Source organism: Pocillopora verrucosa, chromosome 4 (assembly GCF_036669915.1).
Source record: "Pocillopora verrucosa isolate sample1 chromosome 4, ASM3666991v2, whole genome shotgun sequence".
Taxonomy (NCBI): Eukaryota; Metazoa; Cnidaria; class Anthozoa; order Scleractinia; family Pocilloporidae; genus Pocillopora; species Pocillopora verrucosa.
The window spans coordinates 22,206,320-22,230,453 of record NC_089315.1 but is presented as its reverse complement, the minus strand read 5'-3'; the positions used below and the strand labels follow the sequence as shown (position 1 = coordinate 22,230,453).

General features: G+C 39.9%; 1 protein-coding gene across 4 annotated transcripts; it reads right to left on the bottom strand.

The window, feature by feature from the left end:
- Positions 1 to 627: 627 nt before the first annotated feature.
- LOC131778699 (nucleoprotein TPR-like) lies at positions 628 to 21,898 on the bottom strand. Of its 4 annotated transcripts, none has more exons than XM_059095109.2 (12): positions 21,742 to 21,898; positions 20,817 to 21,314; positions 17,658 to 17,956; positions 17,078 to 17,267; positions 16,244 to 16,458; positions 15,580 to 15,904; positions 15,067 to 15,112; positions 14,513 to 14,647; positions 12,051 to 12,301; positions 4,002 to 11,750; positions 3,286 to 3,807; positions 628 to 2,749 (listed from the first exon to the last, which is right to left on the bottom strand). In XM_059095109.2, the coding sequence occupies exons 1-12, from the start codon at positions 21,752 to 21,754 to the stop codon at positions 2,304 to 2,306; spliced, it is 10,689 nt and encodes a 3,562-aa protein (XP_058951092.2). In that variant the 5' UTR covers positions 21,755 to 21,898; the 3' UTR covers positions 628 to 2,303. The 4 variants fall into 4 exon arrangements, with proteins under 4 accessions (XP_058951092.2, XP_058951094.2, XP_058951095.2 ...); XM_059095111.2 differs by having other exon boundaries at positions 12,051 to 12,259; XM_059095112.2 differs by lacking the exon at positions 14,513 to 14,647.
- Positions 21,899 to 24,134: the final 2,236 nt, after the last annotated feature.

Here is a 24,134-nt window from a genome sequence, read left to right as displayed (position 1 = left end):
TCTCTTTGTCTGCTAAAAAATTCGTACAATTTTTAAAACCTCTAAGAATTTGATGTTCAAACAAACACTTTCCCTTCGGCAATTCATGATGGATATTTTTCTTTCTACTTGTCACTTTTCTGTTTGGAAAAGATTCCTTTTGTGTTACTCTCGAGAGCTACGGTACTCATTTTGTAAGCCCTTTCTCTTCTTTTATCTTATGGAGCCAACGGTCGAGAGCTATTCAGTAAAATGACAGCAGTTTAGGGCATCAATAGTTTCCTCCACGTTACAGTTAGTCATTAACCAAGGCAGAAAGCTTCAGCAAGGGGCCACGCAGGATTATCAGAACTTACTTTCCGATGATGTGCTTTATCTCGCTATCTCAAAGCTTACCTTGGGGTCACGTGACGTCCAATTATGAAACTACCTAAGCTTCACTTAAACTTCTGCAGTTTTTGTGGATTAAACCTTCCAAGGAATATCTACCCATCATAGATAATAACAGGCATAGGGATATTCGGATATTTTTTCCATTAAGTGATTCCTAACAAGCAGCAAAAATGCGATACTCCAACATTATTTCAAATTGCAAAAGTAGAATAAGTAACCATCGGCAGTAGATATCAGTTAATCAAAACAGTTGCATTCCTGCTTAAACTCTGCAATTTATTTACGTTCATAATTTCCATAGCACTCAATTTAAACAGCCTATCTAACAATAAATATCATATTATAATTTCTCTTTAACAAAGAAATATTCTTAAAAGGTTATAATACAAAATAAATATGGAATCAAATATACATTCTTTAAATGTCCCTGGAAGCCCACATGCTCCAATAAATTAAGAGAATTCTAATTCATATTTCTTAACGCAACAAACGTTTGCTGTTTAGTATTTATAAGAATCTTTTAGAAAGATAGCCAGTAAGTAAGGCTAATTATTATTCAATAAGTGGTTAAATGTTCTCGATCCTAACGCAGACGCAAACTGCATTTCAATATCCTTTTGAAACCTTATTAATAATTAGCAGTTACTCTCCGAAGTGGAGGTGGCATGTGGTGATATTTACCGTGCCGCGAAGCGGCGAGGAAAATATCACTAGTGTCCGACACTGAGGTGCATAGTTGTATCAGATATACCAAAACAGTGAGATAATATAGCACAAAAAGATGATTTTAACTCATTTATTCCGGTAACGATTACGATAGTCGTTGGTAGCAATTCCCCGCGTGAGTTACTCGATGGAGAATGGCAAAGAATATTAGGAGTTTGACTCGCCAATCAGAGCGCGCCTTCAAATTTATTCACTGTCTTTTTATATGCCATTAGAAGTTATCTATCCTAATGCAAATTGATGCGGAAATGTCCAAAGTTATTCCTTCTATCCCATATACTTTACCCAGTACAAAAATAACCTAAAACAGACTTGTAAAACATTTTGAAGCGATTTTCCATCCAAAACGAGACTAAAAATAACTTTAAGAAATTACGAAACGAAAACCTTTAAAATTAAATTAAAATCTAGTTTTGTGTCACCTTTAAATTAGTCTTTCGTGCCTGCATCGTCACTTGAAATGGCTCAAAGGTAACGCTTTTAACTTCCTTTTTGATAATTTTTCAGCCTCGGGTTAAAATTTTTTAAGGTAAAAAAATCATCAAGAATCCCGTCTGTTTGGTTGATGCGCTCTTGGCTCAAGTTTAACTAATGATTTAGAGTAACTACCAAGATTAGTCTGACAGGACAGTACCGTCAAGATCAAGTATAGAGTTAGAATTGAGCAAAAGCTGAATAGTTGACATTCCTAAGGCTGCATATCTGATTAAATTCAGAATTTTACGGGGGCGTGGGAACTTCCTCATTGTCCCTAATTTAGTGACGGATTTCCTCAGTCTTCTAGAAAAGAAGAGGCATTACCCAAAAAATTAAGCTCAACTAAAACACGTGCATACACCTCATCACCTCATTCTTGCATTTTCGCATCTCGATCGGAAAGGCACTTCATAACGTAAATTTGGCAGGTTAAATTGCTGTTTCGCTCAACATAAGCTGGCCCTCATGGTACATAAACATTAAAATGAACCTCAATTTTGTCTAACAGAGGTTTCAACTATCTTCCATTAGACTTCTCATGAGACTGATAATATTGTGAAACGATCAATATGACAAATAAAACTGACGTATTCCAAATATCACGTGTAAGAAATACTCTTTCCAAGACTTCACAACAACTAAAAACGGGCCATTTCATCTGTCGCTTTTTCTAAGTCCGAGATCACTTTCCTAATACTGTTAACCATGTATTATCGTTGTAAACCCCACTATGGAATTCCAGCAATTTCCCTTGGATGCACATTTGCTCTAAACTGTCCTACGATGTTTCCCGGAGGATAGTATCTTCCGACGACCACATGTCTCCCATCGGGAGCTACAGCCATTCCCATTCCAAATTCTTCTGTTCCTACCCAGACTAACTGCGTGAAATGCCCCGTATTGGATGTGTAACCTGGGCAATCAAAGTCGTATTCTTGAACTTCATCATACCACAAGTCTACCGCTCCTCGAGCAGAAAGCGGGCTATCCCATGTGTAGGCCAGGTTTTCCCCGCGGTCCTTTTGCCCGCTGTGAGTAAGTGAGCCTGTCTTAATCAAGCGATCTGCGTAATTCTGCGCTTCGGCAGCCAATAATGGAGACCAACGCAGAGGAGGAGCATTGTGAAATGTACGGTAGTAATTATGTGAGATGACGCACTCGGTTTTAAATTTTTCTGATGACGTAAAAAATGAGGAAATGAGCTTACAAAAATGAAAAGTGTGAGTAAAGGAAAACAACAGAACATGATATAAACCTGTGTAGAATGGCAAACAGAAACGAAAAAAAGTAACACAAAATAAGGTTATGAAAAAACAAGGATGGTCTTTGTCTCATGAACGCAATGTATTAACAGCGCAAGAGGATGCTCACGAGGGCAATGAAGCGATAAATTTGGTTATCAATCCGTATTTAAGAGTAATCTTAATTAATCGGTAATCGAGCTTAGTCTTCCAACTAGATGTGGCCTTCCATTCTTACATATAGTCTCACTTCCTCTATCTAGTTGGTGTGCTACGCCATTATCTGCCAAAATTGCTATGTTCTTGAGTAAATTTAAGCAGCTGTCTGTTTTAGAAAAATACACATAACGACATGCTTGAAACCGCATGCCTCAAAATTTTCATTCCATGAATGCCGCGGTAGACAAACAAGTTATCCACCGGCAGTTGAAGTTCTCAAGTAAGTCTCTAATTTAATCATGGTCACTACCTCTTTCCGCTGGAGTGGAAGGCGGAATTCCTGACCGGGAACGTCTCCTGGCACTTGACCTTCGTCTTCGCACTCGGCTAGAAGAATCTTTAGGTGGTTTTACATTGTCTTTAAATTCTCCAACGACGTTTCCTGAAGGTTTATACCACGCCACGACATACTGAGTTCCATCATCAGCCACAGACTTCCCCACACCGAACTCAGAGGACGAAGTCCAAACAACTTGCGTAAAATTACCACATTTGGCGTTAAAGGCAGGATCATCAAAATTGTACTCTGATGATTCTCCATACCAAGTGTCAACAACTTCGGAGCCACTAAATTCTTTTCCTTGCGAAGTTGCGAGATTTTGACCAAATTCTTTCCCGTCGCAGCGCTCGAGGGAGCTCACCGATGCCAAATATTCTGCCCACTCTTTTGCGCCAGCGGCGAGTTCTTCAGACCATTTCAGCGGTTTGCATCGGTGTTGCCGCCGGTAGAAGTTGTGTTGCAAAAGACAATCTTGCTCAAAGTCATTTAATCCTAAAAAATACATTTCCAAGGATATTTTGTTTAGTCACAATATTGCTCTATCAAAGAAACCCTCCGTGATTATGTATAATACAAGGAACAGAAAATCATCACGAAAAAGAGTAGAGAGCATTATACCTTGAAAGTGAAAGGAAAAAAATTCCCATTTATGTCAAATTGAAAGGAAAAGCAAAGTTCTCTCTCACCTTCAAGATCAACTGAGGCCGTGGAGGACAATGATCCTTCACTTGAAATACTTTGTTCACCAGAAGAGTCACTGCTTAGATTGTGCTCGTTTTTATTGTCTTTTCCTTCTCTGGATTCGGGGTGTACTTCTTTTTCAACAGATTCTGGAGTTGCTTTCACGTTCTCTCGATCTCCTTCATCAGAAAGAATACCCTTCTGTATTGGTAACGTTTGAAATTCCTCACTGGAAAAATCTTTCACTGCACTCTCAGCAAAACCCTCCTGAACTTCCAATTCGTCATCTTTTACTACAAAGGAATCCTCAGCGAGTTCTTGATGTGTGCCGCTACTCTGGCGATCCACATTTTTATCTTCATTTGATTCGGTATCAGCAGACACTGCTGCATGTCTAATCGAAGAAGTCGTCATGGTCTCACCTAATTCATCCTCGTGCAAAGTTTCGTCACTGCTAGAATGTACATCTGAATGGAAGACATTTTCGTCCCCTTCCTCCCCTCTGAAACCCCCATTCTCATCATCACAGTCTTCATCGGACTCCACTTGGCTCAATTTCTCCTCTAAGATAACAAATGACTCCAGCCGTTCATATTCTTCGAGTTGACGCTGTTCCTCTTCATCCAATTCGTCTTCTGGAGAATCGTCGATTCCGAATTCTGGGGATTCTCGGATTTCCTCTAGACCAACGTCTTTGTATTCTCTCTCGTAAAAACTCTCCGCGAGTGGTTCCTTTTCAATTTCAAGCTCTTCCTTCGGGTATTCTACAAGGTTGTTGTTTTCACCATCATTATCCTCCTCAGGAATGACGTAGATTTCTCGTTGCTCAGAAAGGTCCTCCTCACCAGAAGATTCAAATTCATCACCGTATCGTACGAGAATAAACTCTTCAAGGTTTTCTTCCAATGGATCTCCCTGTCGCACGAATTTTTCGGTGAACGGTGCTTCATCTTCTACCTCCTCATAAGCTCGTTCCAGGCTCTCTGTTGATGACAGTTCAACGTAATACCGTGTTGCTGCTCCTTCATCCTCATACAGATCAACTTGGCTCAAATCAAGCGGCTGCCTTCGTGTGGATTTCTTTTCAACAAGTTTAGCACGTCCTTCTTCAACAAACTGCTCTGAACTTTCTATGTAGTAAACTGTTTTGCGTTCCTCGTCTTTAACCATCATGGGTTCTTGGTACTCTTCTCTTGAAGCAGAAATCTCCACCTCTTCTTCAAATACCGCTGCTACTGAATGACCTTCTGGATCAAAATCCTCTGAGCCCACTTCTTGAACTTCTTGTAGTGTAGATACCTCCAATTCCTCCTCAAACTCCGTTGACTGTGGTCTTAATTGCATATTGTCAGCCGTCTGGCTTTCAAAGCTGCCTTCTTCCGCTTGAATAGTGCTTCCATGTGCTGCTATCTCAACTTCTTCTTCAAAAGTAGGCGTGCTACTGACGACATTATCCTTAGTTTCAGAAGGGTCTCCGTCCTCTTTTAGCTTGACCCTTTGCATTTCCACTTCCTCCTCATAGATAGATTGCACTTCGCTGACGTCTACTTCTTCCTCAAAGAGATGTTTTTTTCGTTCATCCTCGAGAGGTTTACTTCCCTCCTCTTGGTCCCATCTGTCTATTTCCTCTACTGAATCGGTCTTGGATAATCTTGAACTGCTATGATCAACATTTTCAGCTCCTTCGCCACGGAATTCCTCCTCTGACAAGGCTTCATCCATTCGCATAATATCGATTTCTTCTTCAAAGTGTTCTTCTGCTGACTCTTCTTCAAGAGAAGCTTCGTCATCTTTTAAAATGACCGTTACGTCTTCCTGTCGTATAACCTGTTGAACTTCTCGAACGTCCCTAACTCCAGAGTGAACAAGACTCACAAATTTTGACTCCCGTTCTATCATCACATGTGGGTTCCCCAAGGATTCTTGTTGTTCAGCCGCCTTGGATTTCATAACTTCACTCTTTAAAAGACGAACCTCTGTTTCGTCCTCTGAAAGTAGTCTTTCATTCTTCTTGGTTTCTTGATCCTCGACTTCTTTCTCTAAAATACTTTCACTAAGCTGATCATTTTTTACATAGTGTTGATCGTTTTCCCACGAGGTTTGTCGGGTTGTTTGTTTTGTTGGAGTGAAGGAGATTTCTTGAACTGTTTTTAATTCTTCCTTTAGTATACCCTCACTGTTTTTGTCGGCCTTGTAGTGAATTTCTTCACTTGCAGTAGCAATGTGAGAATCTGTGGAAGATACCTGACGCGTTGTTTTCGATGCAATAACTTGAACTGTCTCTTCAATTGTGTGCGATATTTCCATTCGCTGTTCTTCTTCTCCAGTATAGATATGTTCGCTGCTTTGTGACTCTCTGCTCTCCATAACATGATAACTAGACTTGACTTCCACAGATCTCTGTTCTCTCTGGCTCACAGTCGTAAACGTCTGCATCTGATGTGTAAAACCTTTTTCTTCGATTTCCTTAGTGTCTTCCTTCGTTTTTCCTTCCGTATGGACAATGCTTTCTCTTTCGACATCTCTTGCATAGTGATGAACATAAACAAGCTCTTGTTCCTTAGATTTCTGTGCGTTGTCAGTTGCGTCTACAAGTTTATCTTCTTCCTCTGCAACTTGCGACTCGCTTAACACGCTTTTAGAAACAGCGTTAGTTGGCTCTCCTGACAGTGTATCTCTTCCGCCGCTCTCTTCCATCTCTTCAAATCCTTCACAAAACTCTCTCTCGCTTAAGTCATCTTCCTCTCCAACACCGTCATTGTAATCAGAGTCGGAAAAATCCGAAACCGTCTGCAAGAGCGGTTGAGATACGAAAATGCTAGTTTCCGTCTCTAAAGGTTTCTCTTCTTTCTTGTACTCCTCAGTCGTTTCGATTGCAACTGATTTCCCGTTCAGGACACTTTCGTCATAAATTGCTTGTGTCGACAGTTCTTCTGTTATGTAAAGTGATGGCAATCCTTTCGAGAACGACTTTTCCGAAACGAACTTAGTTTCATCGAGTGTCATGACTTGATAGGTTTCAGTGCCATAATCCTCGCCAGTTGTTTCGTAATCTTGAAAATCCTTGAGTTCACTAGAAACGTGCAACGGTGACGACGAACACTCGGACATTAATTCTGAGACAGAGCCCTCTTCACTTTCCTCAAAAGGTTCAGCAAAGTCTGTTTGCTCCTCCACGTCATCTTTCTTTGAAGGAAATTCGGAAATGCAAACTTCTGCAGCAACATGCGACTCAGAGACAGGTTTTTTTTCAGTCTTATATTTTACGACAGTTTCTTCAAATTGTTCTTGTATTTCTGTCTCGATATTTGGTTCTTCTTCGACATAGCATGCACTTTCTTCGTCATTATCGGATACTTCATCGGCAACGTTCACAAAAATAGCTGGCACCTCGAGATGTTTCTCTTCACTATGTTGTTGCGTTACTTCAGATTTTGTTTCTACCACCTCAGAGACCTGTTGTGTAGTATCAATTTTGAGTTCCAATGCAGCAGCGGCAATACTCAGTAAAGATTGAGGAGATTTAAGAGCAACAGTTGTGGCTCGCACCTCAGCTTCTTCAATTTCCTCTGCAATCTCTTCTTTTTCTGGTTTTTCTTCCTCTGAGGATTCTTCATGTGGTTCAATGTTAGAGAGTTCAACAGCTACGTGTAGTGGAGATTGGTTTGTGTCCTCTATATTAGTTGTGGTTACAAGTTGAAGGCTATCTTCGAACTCTAAACCTTCCTCCAGCTGCAATGTGTCTTCCATGACCTCATCACGAGAGACAATGTTATCTATTTCTCCAGCAATATGCGCGCTTCGAGTTGGCTCCATGAGTCCTTGAGTGCGATAAGCACTCTCGAATTCTTCAAACTGTTCACCATAATCCGATTCTGGTGACTCTTCTTCGTCTGTAATCTCTCTAAGCTCTATGTTTGTAACCTCACCAGCAACATCATTGTTTCCATCAGTGGTTTTAGTAACGGCATAATCGTAGTTGACCTCCTCATCACTTTCTTCAAATTCCTGGGCAAGCTCTAAAGGTGCCGTAGCTTCTTCTGAGATTTCCACAAATTCTGATATGCGCACCTCTTGACCAGCAATATGAATGGGAACCGACGTTTTGGTGGGTGTCAATTCGTCGACAGCAAAGTTTTCTTCGATAAAAAGAGAGGCTCGTTTATTTTCAGCGGTTGGCTCTTCTTCCACTTCTTCGAAATTCTCCGCATTCGCGCCTTCTCCTGCAAGGTGCTCAGGAGATGACGGCAAAACAGTTATATCCTCGTCTACAAGAGTACCTTCGTCTAAAAACGACGATGCTTGGTTACACTCCTCGATAGATTCTTCTTCTAGTTCGTGGTAAGTCTCGAAATTTCGGCTTTCCACTGCAATGTGCTTTGGAGAAGATGGGCTGTCAGTTTGAACGTTTACTTTATTTTTTTCCTCTTCTAAAAGCAGTGATGCCCGTTTGCTTTCCTGAATGAGCTCTTCATCAATTTCTTCAAAGGGTTCGACATTTTGATGTTCTTGAACGAGATTTTTGGGGGAAGAAGGAGTGATAGGTTCTACTTCATGGAGAAATGAGTCTTCTTCCTCTAACAAAGACGCCCTTCTCTCCACTTCATCAAAAACATCTTCATACATTTCTTCAAAACTCTTTCCATAAGTGCCATCACCAGCTATAACCGACGGCGAGGACGTCGAACGGGTTGTAACACTACCAACTGTTTGTTCATGCATGACCAATGATGTCTGTTGCACGTCATCATGTTGTTCTACCACCTCTTCGGTTATTTCAGAGCTACGGGTTTCACCAGCAATGTGTAAGGAATCCTCAGGTACTTTGTACTTCACCGAGTCCACATATGAATTTTCCTCCATATACGGTGACGCTCGTTTTTCTTCTCGAAACATGTCCTTGAAGTTTATTTCAGATTGTACAATTTGACGAGTCTCGGCATCAATGTGCTCTAAGATCTCTGGTGGCTCGCTCGCTGTTGATGATTTAGGTGCTTGGTGGTAATCTAATGGTTCGACATGTTCTTCAGTTGGAAGTATCTCATCAGATGAGGAGAACACTAAATTAAGTTCTAAGCTGGTTTCCTCGAGAGCCTTTGCACGTTCGTGACCGTAATCTCGACGAAGAGCTTCATAACACTGTTCCGCATTATCTTCCGGGGTCGGACAGACCAATTGCACTTGTGGCTCCACGGGATCCTTCGCGCTTTTCCAAACCACTTGAATGGTATCCTCCTGAGCAGTTTCATCGAAGCATTCATCACGTGCAGGAATGAATGTTGTACCTTGGTAATTTAGCGTTACTTCTAACCCAGCCTTCCCTTCTTCTTCCAGATCGTCGTCATTATCTGTAATGGGTGAAGGCCCAAGATCAGCGCTTATTTGTGACAATTTCGCTGCACGTTCACTTTCCCGATCTCGTGATAGAACCTGAACTGTTTCAGAGGGATAGATGACTGTACTACTTCCTTGCCCTACGTTAGTTTTCTCCAATGCATCCCAATCTGCGTGGAGGTTTCCAAACAACGCTTCAAAATCTATTTCCGATTCCACAGCCTCTCGAAAAGAAGCTTCACAAGTTTCTTCAATTGGTGTTTTTTCATATTCTGGCTCATAATGCCTTTTACTGTGTACAATGTTTTCCAAAAGCTTTCCTTCCATTGTTTCGTCGAAATCACCAGATTCGTCACTAGCATCTTCGTTGACCTCCAGTAGTGAAATTCCTTCTATGGCTGAGAGTTCTTTCATTCGAATTTCGACGTTTTCCTGTTTCGAAGCCATTAAACAAATCTGTGGATCTAGAGTTCTTTGAAATGAGTCTCTTTGTTCGTTTAAGTCTGGCTCACTAGATTTAAAACATTCCTCCTTAAAATTTTCTGGTGCGTTCCCGATTTTTGAAGTGGATTCTCTTACGATATCTTCAAAATGATCGGTTTCCGAAAGTTCGTCCGCACACTCTGCGTTTTCTTCGTCTAGGGAACAAAACATGTCCTCGAAGTTCATTTTAGATTGCACAACTTGACGAGTCTCGGCATCAATGTGCTCTACGATCTCTGATGGCTCGCTCGCTGTTGATGATTTAGATGCTTGATGGTAATCTAATGGTTCGACATGTTCTTCAGATGGAAGTATCTCATCAGATGAGGAGAACACTAAATTAAGTTCTAAGCCGGTTTCCTCGAGAGCCTTTGCACGTTCCTGACCGTAATCTCGACGAAGAGCTTCATAACACTGTTCCGCCTTATCTTCCGGGGTCGGACTGACCAATCGCGCTTGTGGCTCCACGGGATCCTTCGCGCTTTTCCAAACCACATGAATGGTGTCCTTCTGAGTAGATTCATCGAAGCATTCATCGCGTGCAGGAATGGATGTTGTACCTTGGTAATCTAGCGTTACTTCTAACCCAGCCTTCCCTTCTTCTTCCAGATCGTCGTCATTATCTGTAATAGGTGAAGGCCCAAGATCAGGGCTTATTTGTGTCAATTTCGCTGCACGTTCACTTTCACGACCTCGTGATAGAACTTGAACTGTTTCAGAGGGGTAGATGACTTTACTACTTTCTTGCCCTTCGTTAGCTTTCTCCGATACATCCCAATCTGCGTGGAGTTTTCCAAACAACGCTTCAAAATCTATTTCCGATTCCACAGCCTCTCGAAAAGAAGCTTCACAAGTTTCTTCAATTGGTGTTTTTTCATTTTCTGGCTCATAACGCCTTCCATTGTTTACAATATTTTCTAAAAGCTTTCCTTCCATAGTTTCGTTGAAATCACCAGATTCGTCACTAGCGTCCTCGCTCACCTCCACTAATGAAAGTCCTCCTTTGGCTGAGAGTTCTTTCATTCGAATTTCGACGTTTTCCTGTTTCGAAGCCATTAAACAAAACTCTGGATCTGGAGTTCTTTCAAATGAGTCTCTTTGTTCGTTTAAGTCTGGCTCACTAGATTTAAAACATTCTTCCCTAGAATTATCTGGCGTGTTCTCTACTAAATCAGGTGATTCATCCTCGCACAATATAAAATTATCAGTTCTGTAAGACTCATCAGCTGTGCTCAAGTTCGTTGGACCAAGTGGTTGGTCCTCCTCTTCCGTATTATCGGGATGCTCATGCGAAATATCCTCGTGGTAGGCATCAGTGATCTCCATAGCTGATTGCTCTTCTTCTGAAAACTCGTGGGTCACGCAAACGACCTCCTCAAATTCAAGGTCTTGTAGGCCTTCTGGTCTGGTATCATAGTCTGGAAAATCTAGCACATCCTCTGTTTCTGAAACACTTACCAGACTTTCTTCTTCGTCTTCAGCCTCGTCGTCAAATATGTCTTCGTCTAATTGCACATCTTCTTCGTCCCCCTCCCTGTGCGCAGGAAATACATCGTCAAATTCCAGCTGACACTCATGTTCTTCCAGGACTTCCTCTTCTCCTCTAACTTCCTCTTCTTGCGGGAAAGAACTTCTTTTCGGACGGGAAGCCAATTCCTCCAGCTCTTCTTGAATGAGACTGCGTCTAAGTAAGGTTTCTGAATGGGAGGGTGATTGAGTTTCCATGCCTTGCTGAAACATCTCAAAAAAAGCTACCTTGGACAGAACGCTTGCCCTCTGCATGTCTGGTTCTGTTCCCTCTGAATCCAATGTAAGAGAGCGACGCACCTCAGAGAAACGTTGATGCAGATCATCTTCGGGATCAGAAAACAAATCAGCCTCTTCCAATTCGCCCTCCTCGGTATGCAAGAGTGGTTCTTCCGTTACACTGGTAAGATCTGGAAATAAACAAAGAAAGACTTATCCGTTTGCTAAGGATACTTGGAAAAACTGAAATAGGTATCATTGCGAAGCCATGCTTTAAGTAGCAAAAGGCCAGAACAGAATGATTTCCCAACACCTGCGAACAGATTTTCTAAAGAAGGAAGACTTCTATTTCCCAGAGAAACATTTGAAGCCGAATGGACGTGGTTCAAATCACCTTAATTTGTCTTTCTTCAAACAAACCAACTAATTCGGTAGAAACTCCTTCTTCATCCCAAAATTTGCTGCTGAATCAGAACAATTTATTCCCTTACCAGCTGCCTCTGACGTGTTATCCTGTTCATACGCTGTCCGCGGATCCTCTTTCTCTTCATCCTCCTCCAGCCCACTCTTGTCATCCTTAGCAGGCTCCCCGATAACACCTTTCCTCTGTAGAGTAGGGCTGTTAGGATCTATCCACACCAGCCGGGTAAAATGGTCGCTTACTGTCAGGTTGTTAGATACTTCCTGCTGCGCCTGGGCCCTGTGGAGGATATTCTCGTTCTCATCAAACTCGTCCAAGTCACTAGAGGGGGAAAGTGACAATGAGAAGCCACGAAATTGGCGGATATTTTGTTACAAAGAAACAGTCGGAGGCCTTAAAGCACCAACTTTGTCTTATAACCTAATAATATCGTTGGGCTCTTGTTTCAATGAATCAAAGTGTTTGCCTTTTTCATTGGTGATTACTTTGGCTCACTACATACCAATCAAATAGTCCCATGAGAAACTAGCTCTAGCTCTTTTATCTCAATTCTGATCACTAATTTCGGCACTTTGGTTCTGCCAGAGAACCTTTAGAGAATGGACAAAAAATAACCTACTGCTTCTCTGTTACCACATCTATTTAATTACACTGGGATGAATACCATTCAGTGCATTAGTGCCGTTATTCTCTCCTGAGGAAGTAAACTAAAGTGGCTGTCTGCGTTACCTTGTAAAACGAGTAAGGAGTCTTATGACAAATATTTTTACTTTCATTTAGCGCCTTTAGATAAAACTTAAATCGCTATTGAATGAAAGAAAACAATTGTTTAGCATTAGGTTAAGTTACTCTGGTTTAGTTACAATCAGTCTTAACAACAAGAAATCACGATCAAATGTTTTTCTCTTGTGGGTTTACAGGATTTAAGTTGTTTGTGCGTTAATGCTCATTAAAATTATCAGCAAGCGTTTTCAGTTGCATGACTAGACATTTATTTCAGCAACAGTTACATTTAATTTACTGTTTCTTGTTATTTCTACAATAATTTATTTATGAAAGATTTTTATTCACATAACAACCCCTTCAGCAAATTTTATGTGATTAATTCTTCTCCCTCTAACTATTTCAATGGGTGATTGGATATTAACAATCACAGAATGACACGACAATCATGAAATTATAAACAAGGAAGATGAAAATAGAGTATGACGATGTGATATGATGCTATTTCAAGGACTGACATGCGCTGACAACAAAGAATTCCTTACGTAATCAATACTCGGTCAAAAAAAAAAATAGGTGTTTCCTTAATGAATTCCACTGTTGAGAATGATAAACCACAGCTAAAAACAAAAACACGAAATGGAACCAGAAAACGAGGAAATTTACCCGATTCAATTAGCAGCACAGCAGAGATTTTTAATCATTAAATAAAGCGTTTCATATTTATAAAGAGAGAGAGCCTTTCCCATCACCTCAAGAGCCGCCTAATGACTTATTCGTGAGCAAAAGAGTTACGATCCCGAGAACATCAGTGAAGATTGCAGTTGTTAGTTTCTTTAGCGAAGTGCTTTGTTTTAAAAGAGGGACCTAAAGTAGACATTTTTTTAATTGATTTGGCCTAGCACAGTGTTAAGAACATTTCATAACATGCGATAACAAGTCAGACTACGTTTACAAGAGAGCAAAAGCCGCTAAATTATCCGCGATCCTTGATTCTGGGGAAGCGGCTGTAACCCTGAAATAGAGAGAACTAAAAGAGCCAAGCACCCATGGGGAAAACCTAGCGCACACCACACTGAACAAAGCTGTTGGTTTTGCTGGCATATTTTTGGTATGTGTGCTCGTAGAGATGGTCGGTTTGGACTCATTTTCCAATCACAATATGTTTTCCTGTGTATGATTACATTATATTCCAGTTAAAGTATACTGTGGACAATGTGAATTAATCTGCCCCCTTTTTGTGCTCGTTTCGTCGTCTCATACATTACACTTTCTTCATTGATGTAGTCATGGTATGTTCGACTCAGGATAAGGTAGTTATCCCAAGGAAAAAATCATTGAAAGACGAAATTTTTATACTAGTTCACTTGATGGTAAGGAAAATAAACGGATGAGCGAAATCACTCGTTCATCGGGAAGAAAGAATTGGCAGCTACAGACACGAAGTCATGGCACAACGACAGTCTCTTTTTTAATTCTAAATCACTGACACTGAAAGGCATTTTTCTTTCCTATTTTGTCAAAACAGTCTTTAGTGTTTTCCTCAGTGATTATACTATTTTTCTAACAGGCATTAAAAAAATCAAATTCTCTTTCAAAATTTCAAAAATAAATGTAAAAATCCTTTTAAAAAAAAACCAGCCGATTATACAAGGCTTTTTAAAATCATGGATCCAAAAGTACAGTGAGCAAACAATCTCTCATTTCACGCAAAGAGGGGTGGACATCCGCCAAACACCGCACCATCGACTTTTTGCTCTCGTGTCAACGTACTCAGAGAAAATGCTAAGCGGGAAGACGAGTTCATACCTCCAACTTAAACTGGCGGCCATACTAAGGGGAGGGGAAAGGTAACAGCTGTTACGACACCGGTCCAAGTCTTCTAATAAACGGTTTAACAGAAACTTTGCACGATTAAGTCCAGTCCCTTGAGGTGCTTCACAACTAAAGTGGCGACAAAATCAACGTATTAACCAATTGTTTGAGTCAGGAAAGCTTTCTCATTCTTCATTTTTACAAATTTTTCAAACGAACGTTGCCGTAAAACGCTTGAAGCTTTGAGGAAGTGTGATTTTTAACCACTTTAGGAAGAATGAAATTAGCAAGGTTTACCTACCTGCTGCACCGTAATAATTACTATCCGCCATATCTCTGTTTTAATTAGTTTTTTTTTCCTTTACTTTGTCATGAGAAACGAAAAATATTCATTGCGCGTTTAAAAGAAACCCAACGAGGCCTCAAACAAACGTGAATGAATGTAAGAACACAAACCTGACCGCAGACACATTTAATGCAAATCATGATGAGCGAGTGTTACGCATGCGTTACTTAGATAACGTGTACATGCACCATATAACTCTTACCTCGTCCTCACGGAGCCAGTCTGTAGTTCAACAAAAGTCGGCGCATCTGAAAAAGGATTTTTATTCATCAGGAGAACTGCCTCCTTTGTTTTTGCATCGACGACACACCTAAATTTCAACTCACGTCACGATTTACTTATGTTTGCCTCCTGACACATTTCAAATCAAAGAGCACCCAAGTAGTCCAGGATATGACCAAATAATCAGAAAGTAAATATTGTCACAAACCCAGATCGTAAATATTCTGATAGGGGATATTTTTGACGTGGATTTCTTTTCTGTAATTCACCGAGACCACTGTTTGGTCAAGTAAGATTATCAACTAACATGCAGAGTCAAAGTTGCCGATGGTATGATGTAACCAAAACTTTCACGACATGTCCCTCGAAAACTGCAATTAAAAAGTTGACTCACGCTGTTACAAACTCCTGCCCTCTCATTTAATTTATATGTGTCAACAGTTAAATTAGCAGGACAAAGAAGGTTCCTTTTGTCAACAGGAAAAGTACAAACCTTCATGCTCCCAACTCATAAAGCTGGTAGTGGACTTGCTGTCGGCTCGCACACGGTATCTATATTCCACGTGGAATATCATTGGTTCACAGCTGCCTCTCTCGTGTCCTCGTCGCTTGACATTCTGTACAAACAGTCCATCTATATTGCCGACAGGCTCATAGCGTGCTACAATGACAGTCACTCCGTCCACACCTGTTGCTTTACCAATACCCAGCTTACGACTGCTTTGCCAGACCAGCTGACTGAAGTTTAGTGTCTCGTTACTAAAGCCAGGACTGTCAAAGTCATAGCTCAATATTTCCTTGTACCAGAGCTCAGAGACCTATAGAGAGTAGGAAACCGTACTAAGTTTGGGTATCTAAAGCTCAAACTATTGATAAAGTGATCTATTATTGTCGAATATATTGTACATGCGACACTTATAGCCAAGGAAACAGGGACGCTTTATCCCGAGGCAGTCCTTGCCAGGTCGATTAAGCTAAAGGTAGATAATTGTTCCTGGGTTTTAGCTTTCATTTAGCGCTGATAAGTCCGATTTTTCAATCTACGATTAAATCCCAAAGAATGCGCGTCTCACGTTCAAGGCTGTATTTTCCTAGCGTCCTATGATCTTTCAGGATAATAAAATGGCTATTCTCTTTACAACAATCTCCTACCCTACCTTTACACCGCTGACTTGGGCCTTGTCAAGCACCGCCACGCTTATTCCAATCCTCGAATTATCCAAGCTTTCCATGGCGCCAGTCACCAGAAGGCGCTCGGCCCAATACTGGGCCTCATCTGTTAGGGCCCCACTGAAAACTAGCGGAGGAGAACCATGACGGGCTCTAAAGTAGTTATGGGTGACGAGCATTTCCAGGCGAAAACTCTCTAAGTCTGTTGGGCAAATACAAGGTTTAAATCAGTGGGGTCCAGCAGAGAAGTCGAAATTTCAATCCAAGGAAGACACATTTTAAAATATTATGAAGTGCAAAACTGCTGAAATCATTTGGAGCACGCTGTGAGGCTGGTATTTGATTTAGAAGTTTCATGTGTCATGTCAAGGTTTCATACTCGGGCAATCAATTAAAAAACGGAAAATTTTTACAGCTGAAAGCAACCGAGCATGAGCAATATTTTTATGAAGACTAAGTAACTAAAGGCTAAAATTCGCAAGATTACCACCGCACACAGGTCATCAATTTGGCACCTTTCGCTGCAAATAAATAGTCATTATAGCCACCAAAACGTTTCAGCTTAGAGCGCTGACGAGTCACCTGAAATTTAGTGAAGGTAAACTCCAAAGATATACGGATATTTGTCGTGAGGAGGCTATTGTTCCAATTCTCCTTGGTATCTTCCTTGGTATCACTTGGTTGCTTCTTTATCGATCTTAGTATGATACCAATTTCTTATCAATAACGATAAGAAAACAAATAATAGTTACCTGAGCCAAAGAATTTTGCCATGTTAGGCAAAGATATGTCAAGGAAAAAAACCTTGTGGCATGACTCACCAGGGGTAGGCGGCACAAACCCTCTTGGCTCTTTACTCTTTCTTTGCCGCACCGCTGACCCCATACGAAGAACGTTGTCCCCAAATGATCCTTCCATGTTACCCGGAGGTTCATAAAAAGCGACAACTACACACAGATCATCGTGGAGTGCTCTACCAACTCCGAGAGACTCTGAAGCGACCCAAACAATCTGGGATGGCACAAGCAAAAAATAAAATGCGTGGATATCAAAAGTGTTCGATGTTTCTACAAAGACCTTCAACTTCATGAAGAAACAGGATATGACACAGTTTGCCAAATAGCGAGACTATCTGTATGCGAGTATAGCGCTGAATAGCAATAAACCAGACTGTTTCGTCGAACGAACTCGACGCCTTCTTAGGATCTCTTTTCCTTGCCTGCGCTGAAAAAAGACGGGTTTGGTTTCTGTGGAGTCGTAGCCAAAGTTTGGACAATTTGAAAAGTTTACCCTATAAGCTTTTCACTTTCTTATTTGGCTTCCGTCAAAAACGTATAACATCAAGGCCATCAGTATTAAATGTTTAATGATAAAGAAAGAAAGAAAACAAGAGGACATTACCTGCGAAAAGTTTGATGTATCTTCGCTGTAACCCGGGTTATCAAAGTTGTAGTCTTCTATTTCGTCATACCACATATCTGTCGCTTCCCGCCCAGTTAGTTCACCACCCACCATTCCTGCTAAATTCTCCCCAACAGTGTCGTCATCATTGTGTCGAAGTTCACCACTTCGCGCCAAATTCTCAGCCCACTGCTGGGCTTCCCAAGCTAGTTCCGCTGACCACTGAAGAGGAGCGGCACCGTGTCTGAACCTGTACTCATTGTGCACAGCCAGGCATTCTTCGTGAAACTCTTTAAGGCCTGAAACACGAGAAAATTAAGTCCGTTAGTTAGTTAGAGAGCTAAACAGTGGAAGTAACTGAAATAGCTTGACTATATGACGTCACTCTGTGATTAAATGCATGAAAAATGATGCAAAAAGGACCGCCCCGATAGTTTTTTGGTAAATGTTCAGGCATGTCTTGAAGTTTTCCATGGTATAGTCACCAAAAATATCCAATCTGAAAGACATCGAACAATCCCCCCCCTCCCACCCCACACACACACACACAACTGCCACCAAAAACATGTTTTCACTCTTTGATAAGGGAAGGACACGCAAGAGAGGAACCAACATATTTTCAATTCTCTTTCATTTACACAAGCTCCTTAGGTTACATTCGCGTACAAGCAGACATTGGTGGAATCAGATACTCTTGTCTTCACTATTAGGGTTTCCTACGCACGAAATTTATCTGATTACATTACAAAATTTTCTTCATTTGCATATATCGTGTTTTCGCTACCTAACAAACTCAACAACTTTGATAAATTGCTCTAAGGATGTGTTGCTCACAAACTTAAAAATGACAGACGGAAATGTTTTGAGTAAAGGAACGTATTCAATTTGAAAAATGACCAATTTACAGACACAAGGAATCAGTGGTGAAAAACGACTTAAGGAACCTAAAGAGGCTAATGGTTTTACTTCTACTTGAAAGAGCTTGGTTTATCTACGGATAAAAATAAACTTCACTATTTCTATCTGTAATATCAAATAGACGGACACCATCTAAAATTACTAGCTTTTTGAAAAATATTGCAAAAACAATTTAAATGTAATCTGTACTTACCAGTAACCACACAAAGAATTTAATAATGTATTGCTTTAGAGAGAATGTTTGGCGCAAAGACAGTTGATTGTTTCCAAGTTTGAATTTCCTCAGACGAATTTTCTCCTTCATTACGCTCTGGTGTATAAATCTTTGCTTTACTGTTGCTATTATGGAAACGTTTCTAAACCGATATCTGGGAGAAAATTTTCACAATTTTAAGATAATTCTGTATTCCGGTAAATTAATAGCGGGTTACACGTGGTTACAAATTTTGCATGCACATTCGATATTTTGCCACAAAAATCTGTGCGGCTAAAATTTTCCAGTAAGCTAAATGCGGTATTCTCGATTATCAAACATTTGGTACAGGACAAAAAATTAAAAATTAAAAATAAAAAAAAAAAGAAAGAAAACGTGATATTGTGTATCGACAGGTTCATTGTTTGATGAATAAAGCCGTTTCGTTTACAAGCTTACCACCAAATTTATCAAAGTGTTTAAAATTCACATACAATTCTCATAAAGAGATAAGAATGTTGTCCATCTACAGGATGCGATATGGGATTAACCCTGGCTGAAGCCGCAATGCCAAACAATTTTGAACGAAACGGACTGTTCTTACGCCGAAGATGCTTGAGTGACGTGTCAGCTAGTCGTTTACCAGGTTCTTTGTAAAGCAAAATGATTCATTTGTAAGGCGAGAAATATTAACAATTCGTTCGTAAAGCGATAATATTTATATTAAAATTGAGAAAGTACAAGCTCTGTATAGTGTGAAGTTTAGACAAATACACACAAACAGGACTTGTACAAATAATTTGATACTTAGGAGGACAGAACAGGTATTTCTTCGTTCCAGGATTACATCCAAGCCGAAAACGAAATATTTTTGTTTTTATTCAACAGGTGCTTTACGATAAAAGAAAATCAGTTAAACCGCACTTAGCCCTAAACGATACTAAGTTCCTCAGTTTTAAAATTAAAAAAAAAAATCCAAGACAAGTATATTATTTAAGGACATCTTAACATTGTAGCAAACAACTTAGAGGACTCGAAATTCTAGTGAAATTTTGCGAAGAAGCTGGTAAATGAGATACTGAATTTACAGTCTTTAATCGGAACAAAAGAGCGAAGTAATTCAGAAATCATATGCAAATATCACCGCTTACAGAAACAGGTTGTAACGAAGAGCAAAAGCAAATAAATCGGTTCTTTTCGATGCTTTAACCATTGTTAAAATTAGCACAATTAGTTTCTCTATGTGTGAATAAACCGGGAAAATATTCTGTGAATCATTTGAATAAGACAACAGAGATCAGGAAAGTGACATAATTTTAGTTCTGATGCAAATCGAAATCAATCCCTTGTGAGAAGACTGAGCGAACCAAAACAAAGCGAAACCACTTCCGTCAAATGTAAGGCGCATGACACTATCAGATTCTTATATTTCAAAAATAGACTTTACTCCTCATGCTTTGAAACAATATTTTTTCCGCGTCCAGTACTCGTACTCGAGAATATTCGTTGAATGTCTAGTTTTTGTTTTTTTAATATTTTATGTTTTTTGCGACACTTTTGACCGACCCAAATTTATTGTCTTTGATGAAACGATCGAAAGTATGTTTGTTGTCCTTCATTTCAAAAATAATAGACCCTCCCCATGATTGAGTAGAGGCTGGAACAATTTGTTTAGATTCTGTTTTAAAAAACCGCTTTCAAACAGCATCGTTTCTAATCCAGTAAACATGGAAAATCGCTTCATTTGAAACCCTCCTGTTGATCACGAGTTTTCCGTGTTGTGCATATTAATAACAAGCAAACGACAATAGAAAAATATATTACCAAGAACTAAACGAAACCTAACGAGGAAAAATGTTTAAAATATTTTCACAGTGATCTTGAACCTCGCGAAATTCCTTACTTTTATATCAATCAAAGCAACCCTTTTTTTCCTCAAATGAAAAAAATAATTATTTCATGTGGAAAAACTAAAGGATAAAATGCAAATTAGAAATCTAAAACACAGAGGTCGCCATATTTAAAAGACATTCGAGAGTGTCTCTTACCAACATAGAGCCTGCTCCATCGCGTATCGTACGCCAGAGGCTGTTCATTCTCTGGCGTGCTCCTAGTTTTCTTCACGTTCCGTGTCACATCTCTCTTATTCACGGCTGGAAAATACCGTGCCACAATGATCTGTTTTCCATGTTTGGTGACAGCCGCTCCCGCTCCAAGCTCTCGCGTCCCCTCCCATACCACCTGACAGAAGGAGCGCGTACGCGAGTTAACTCGAGGCTTGTTATAATCAAAATACTTCCCTTCTTCGTACCAGATCCGTGTGACTTTCTGCCCGTTTAGTTCAGAGCCCCATAGGCAGGCGAGGTTTTCGCCGATGTCCTTGTCAGAGCTGTACCTTAGCGAGCCGCCGACGGAACTAGCGAGGTAATCTGCCCAATTTTGCGCGCTCTCCGCGAGTCGCGATGACCAGCAAAGAGGCGCTGTTCCATGTGCGGCGCGGTAGAAGTTATGGGCAGCTACGCATTCATTGCGAAAGCGCTGCAAGTCTGAGGAGAAAACGAACTTGTGGTGTTAGTCGAGACGCGTTATTCAATACCGATTGAAGGAAGGCAAGAAAACTGAATAAAAGTAAAAAATTAAATAATCGTGAACTCCCATGCTGGTTATTTTCCTCAGTCGCCGTTCATTCATTTTAAGCTCGCTACTAAACAGCTGATCCTGACTGTAAGCAGAACCTGAAATTCTCCTGGACGATTCTTCGTTAAGACCCCTTCAAGAGAAAACTTATCTTGAAGACCAAGAGCACAATTTCCAATCGGTGTCAAATACCAACATGGTTCCCTATGAAGCTTCTGTAGTCTTCACATTCGATTTTCCAGACTCGTGTGAGCGACAACCGAACCAGAACTGTCATCGATCACAAGGCAGGAGGAAAAGCTACTTAAATAATTATGGAATATAAACCTTACTTACCGCTTTTTTCCATCGTAGACCGGCATATGGACGGCGAGAATGATGGTTCGATCCGAAGCGAAATTTTTCAGACCTGTCTCATATGAACTTCAACATATTCAATTCACGAAATTCTGCCGCGGTCGGCGGGCAGGTGGTGTATTGTCACGTGATCAACAAAGCAGTCATTAAGCCGCGTCCTATCTGTTTCGACACATTCAAAAACAAAAACCTAATGATGTAATTTTATGCAGTTTGGGAACTAATTTTTCAAAGTACTTGGAACGGAAGAGACAACGATTTACACCGGCACCAAGTGCATCACTGCGAATTGAGGAATTCCGTGAAATTATTAGTTTAACGTTGGCCTGAATTCCGTGATGTCAAAGAAAATATTTCGCGTAGGCTTGCGTACTGTATAATTTCGACAGAAACAGGCCCATTGAAAAGAGACGCACAATCAAGAGAGCTGTTTATTGGTGAAGTTTCTGAAACGTAATATCAGTACATTCACGTCACTTACTTGAACATGTAGACAAATAATCGTCGTACTCGAAGTTGAATATTACACAAACCTATCCGAGCTTTCCACGATGACAATTTGCCACTTAAACAGAAAGTTGGTTTCGTAAAATGAGCTCGAAACCTAAATTGCGAAGCTAGGCATCAGAAATTCATTTTGGAAACAAATTCTGATTTTCTCCCAGAAGGGGTAAAGAGTTTTTCGATTAAAATCGTTTATTAAAATATTTTCACAAGTGATTCGATCAACAACCGCTACAGAGTCACACCCGTGTTACTGAAAAATTCATATTTAACTGTGAGATGGATGCGATAAAGTCTGAAGTGGTTTTACACAGACGTATCAGGAGCGAAGTGTCGCGACGATGAGAAAAATATTTTTAAATAGTTGAAGCGCTTTGCTGGGGTAGAAGAAAAATTATGCTAAACGTACTATGTTTTGAAAGCATTTTTTGTGCATAATATTGATTCTATTTATCTGATCCATTTGGACAATAGCAAAGAATATTTATATCTTATAGTTCACAGTGTCTATTGCAGTAACATATAACACAGAGCTTAAAATAAATGAAGTTTGAACAAACATAATGATGAATACAGTGAATTGGCACGGCGTTCAATATAACTTTTCAATACCGCTTGCTTCATAAATGTGAACAATATTTAAAGGAATAAAAAAGCAAAACAAAATGAGAAAAGCAATCTGTTTACTATCAATAATTCAACGAGCAAAATAACTTCGTTTGCGAAAAACTTTCATAAAGAAGGTCTGAGTGGCCTTGTAGTTTCGTTTCTCAAGTTTCTACGTTCCTAGACAACTACGCCGTTCAAACCTTAATCAACGACCATAAGAACCGTGTTTTACACGAGGCACGAATTTTTAGCCGTGGTGACTACAGAAATAATTACAGAAAAGCACAAAGAGAGAATTAAATTTTTCATAAATGGCCAACGGGCATGTGGGAAAAAAGCGAAAATCTTTATTTGCATGTTTCCAAATAAGACCGTGGTACATTTAACATTCCAAATACTTAATGGCTCTTGAAATATAAACTGCAAATCCGAAATAATCCCTCTCGATTAAATTTTTTATTTCCATATAAAACAGAGAAACGTTTTAAGACTATAAATATGTATTTAAAATATATTTATGCCGCTTTCGTAAAAATAAAACAATTACTCCTAGGTGCACATTACAAATAAGAGCGCTTTATGTAAATCGAAGTTTAGTTAAGGTTTATTTATTCCAATTCACAGTGTTAACACGTGTAAGCCAATGATTATGGTTACGAGTTTTCAAATGTGTTGAAAATGAAAAAAAAAAGACTATGAAAAATTAGAAGCAGTATCGAAAAAGCAAAATCGTATTATACGCCCCCGTAATTCATAAAATCCGACAACTTAATTGTGGCGGATCCCTACTTAATGATATCATCGCAGTAAAAAAAAGGAAAAAAATTGTTGAACCTATATTTGAGGAACTGCAGCTGCATCAGAACAAGTGCGAAATGTTTTCACGCCGCTAGGCACAGACAGAAAGCGTTTTCAGAAAAATTATTATTGACAGCCCACGTTGCACAACAAAATATTTGTTACAAGACACGAATAATTATTGCGTTCAAATCTTGCACTGTCGTAATACAGCCGTGATGTACGTCAAAGTGATTAATGGTACGGGAAGACATGGCATTAATGAGAGCCATTTTCACTGTAGGGGGAAAGCAGGCATGTTTACATTAAAATTTTAAGGTTTTCTTCTTAATTTTCCCTAAGTTCCATTTATGGCGCTTCTGATATGGGTCTAATCTCAACTTCATTGTCAAGGTCTCTCCTTTTTTCTTTTCCTGATTCCCTGAAGCGATAGACACAACTAGTTTGGTTTTCATATCCGA

What these genes read in the sequence shown, in the direction of transcription:
- LOC131778699 (XM_059095109.2), bottom strand. An exon ending in CCCAAGTCAGCGGTGTAAAG is followed by an intron (nt 15,905 to 16,243) that starts GTAGGGTAGGAG and finishes TACTCTCTATAG; the next exon opens with GTCTCTGAGCTCTGGTACAA. An exon ending in ACTGGCTCCGTGAGGACGAG is followed by an intron (nt 14,648 to 15,066) that starts GTAAGAGTTATA and finishes TCGCCACTTTAG; the next exon opens with TTGTGAAGCACCTCAAGGGA.